The following is a 2,384-nucleotide window of genomic DNA, read 5'->3' as shown; positions in this document are numbered from 1 at the left end:
CCAGGACTACACAGAGAAACCCTGTCTCAAAAAAAACCAAAAAATAAATCAAAAATAAATACATAGTAGGTAAGGAGAGAGAAAGAGATAGAGAGACAGAGAGAGAGCCTTTGAGGGAGTAATACTTTAGATGAAACCTAGTCCCTGGTAAAAGACTCGAGGGATCTTAAAACAATGAGATGACAGGGTCAGATAGTTCCTGGAGAAGGAAGTTAAAAACCCATTACCCTTCAGAATGGTCTTTATTAGGAGAGAGAATATCAAGACGATGAAGGCCATAGTCCAGCCTTTAGGTAAAAGAACTTTATATGCATTGTGAGAACATTAAAGAAAGTATCATGAAGTGAAAGGATAGCAGAGATGGCCACATGACCAACATGGAAGGGGGCAACTGAGAGGAGAGGGTAGAGTGTCTGTGTGTGTGTGTCAGAGTCGGAGGAAGCCTTTATTTTTTATAACTTTTCCCCCGAGAAGTGTCCATATTATGGCTAGCCTCTGTCGGCTGGTCCCCTGCCCAACTTGGGACCAAGGAACATCAGAGAATTGTCACTATGGGAGGTATTAGGGGCAGAGATATCTCTATAAGTGAGCACATCAGACAAGCAAGAGACTGATTCAGAGTCGACAGAGGTTGCACATGAAGTTATGTTAGAAGATATCGTCTCTAACATATCCCTCCATGGGCTCTACTCCCTATCTTGACATATTCTACCAGAACCCATGGAAACAGGAACATCAAACGTAAGTTACTCATGAACTACTCAGGTTGTGGAAGAGGGTATTGCTTAGCCAGGGTGTCCCAGCAAGTGAGTGCAAGCCTTGCAGCTAGATGATGGTCAGCCACCACATCTTGCTCTTTTCACTTTATCTCAGTCTCCACCAACTTTATCACACAAACTATGCTCTGCCCCTTTAAGAACCCATGCTGTCTGGTTTCTTGGGTGTCTCCTCAACTAAGTAGCCTGAGTGAGCTTTAACAGCTAGTTGCCTCCAAGAAAAGGACTGGGGTGGGGGATGACTGCAAGAGAGACTGAGAAGAGTAGGGGAAGAATAATCATCCAGGAGGGAAAAAAAGAGCCAACAACCTGTGTAATACTGAGCCTCAAATCAAATCCAGATTTATACCTCCTCTCCTCTACCCCCAGACCCCACGACCGACAAAAATGACTTATCTTTTAGAAGGTGTTTCCATTTCTATTTGTTAAAGTAATCATAAGGGTAAACAACGGATATTTCTATATTTACTAATTGCCTGGCCTTTGAGATAGCAGAGTCCTAGTGCCCAAGGCAAAGGGCTCTCTGGGGGAAAAAATGAAAAGTGTTTAGCAAATGTTTAGCATCTGCTCCATCTTGAGCACTCAGTATGTTATTCTTATTCTCGCATCTAACGCTTTGTGGGTAGGTTTTCCTGTGCCTTTGCTGTCTAGACACTCCCTGTGCTTCAGAGCTCTCTTCCTTAGCCCTAACAGCCTCCTCTATTTCACCCACAGAAGGAGAAGAGAAATGAAGCACTCCTAAATGACACCATGGAGGACCTGGACACCAACCAGGACAATCAGCTGAGCTTTGAGGAGTGTATGATGCTGATGGCAAAGTTGATCTTTGCCTGTCATGAGAAGCTGCATGAGAACAACCCACGTGGGCATGGCCACAGCCATGGCAAAGGCTGTGGGAAGTAATTAAGAGGTCAGCCATGTGGCAGCTGCCCAACCGAGTCTAAAGGAAATGGCTTACTAAATGGCCTTTGTTCTGGAAAATGATAAGATAAATAATAAATAAGTCTTTATCTATTCCAGCGGTCTGCGTGTTGCTTCTGCCTCCTTTCACACACATCCTTCCCAGGCTCTGAGTGATAAACAGCCCTGCCCTTTTCTGAAGTGTACACCTTCCATTCAGTCATAACAAACAAAAGAAGAAAAAAGAGCCAGCAACCTGTGTAGTACTGAGCCTCTAAGGCTGACCTCCTTCACCATGTCTATCCTTGATATTAGGCCTCACCACTCAGGTCAAAGTACTTTGTCAATATGTCCCCTTGTCACTGCAGAAAACAGAAACATGTGGTCCCTTCCCCAGATCCCCAGATCCCTTCCTACCTTAGTATGGGATGGTCTTATTTCACTGTGTTCTCTATGTGTGTGTATCTCTCCCTCTGTCTCTCTCTCTGTGTCTCTGTCTCTGTCTCTCTGTCTCTGTCTCTCTGTCTGTCTCTCTCTCTCTCTCTCTCTCTCTCTCTCACACACACACACACACACACACACACACACATATGCTTCCCCTTCTCCCCCCCCCCACTTCCCTTTCCCTTTACAAAGCCTTCCCAAAATGGACCTAAACTGTTCCGTGTCTGGGGAGGTAGACTGAGTAAGGATACATGAAGAATGAGC

The 2,384-nt window shown here is 44.9% G+C and overlaps 1 protein-coding gene across 2 annotated transcripts in view; it reads left to right on the top strand.

Annotated features, from left to right (window-relative positions):
* LOC110320988 (protein S100-A9) overlaps positions 1-1,795 on the top strand; it is a 3,101-nt gene extending 1,306 nt beyond the window's left edge. For both annotated transcript variants that reach the window (XM_021197068.2, XM_021197067.1), the window contains exon 3: positions 1,491-1,795. In XM_021197068.2, coding sequence (XP_021052727.1) covers positions 1,491-1,679 — 189 coding nt within the window. In that variant the 3' untranslated portion in view covers positions 1,680-1,795. The remainder of the gene's footprint in view (positions 1-1,490) is intronic.
* Positions 1,796-2,384: the final 589 nt, after the last annotated feature.

Source organism: Mus pahari, chromosome 4 (assembly GCF_900095145.1).
Source record: "Mus pahari chromosome 4, PAHARI_EIJ_v1.1, whole genome shotgun sequence".
Taxonomy (NCBI): Eukaryota; Metazoa; Chordata; class Mammalia; order Rodentia; family Muridae; genus Mus; species Mus pahari.
Note: the sequence above shows the minus strand (reverse complement) of the source record. Positions and strands in the feature narration are given on the sequence as shown.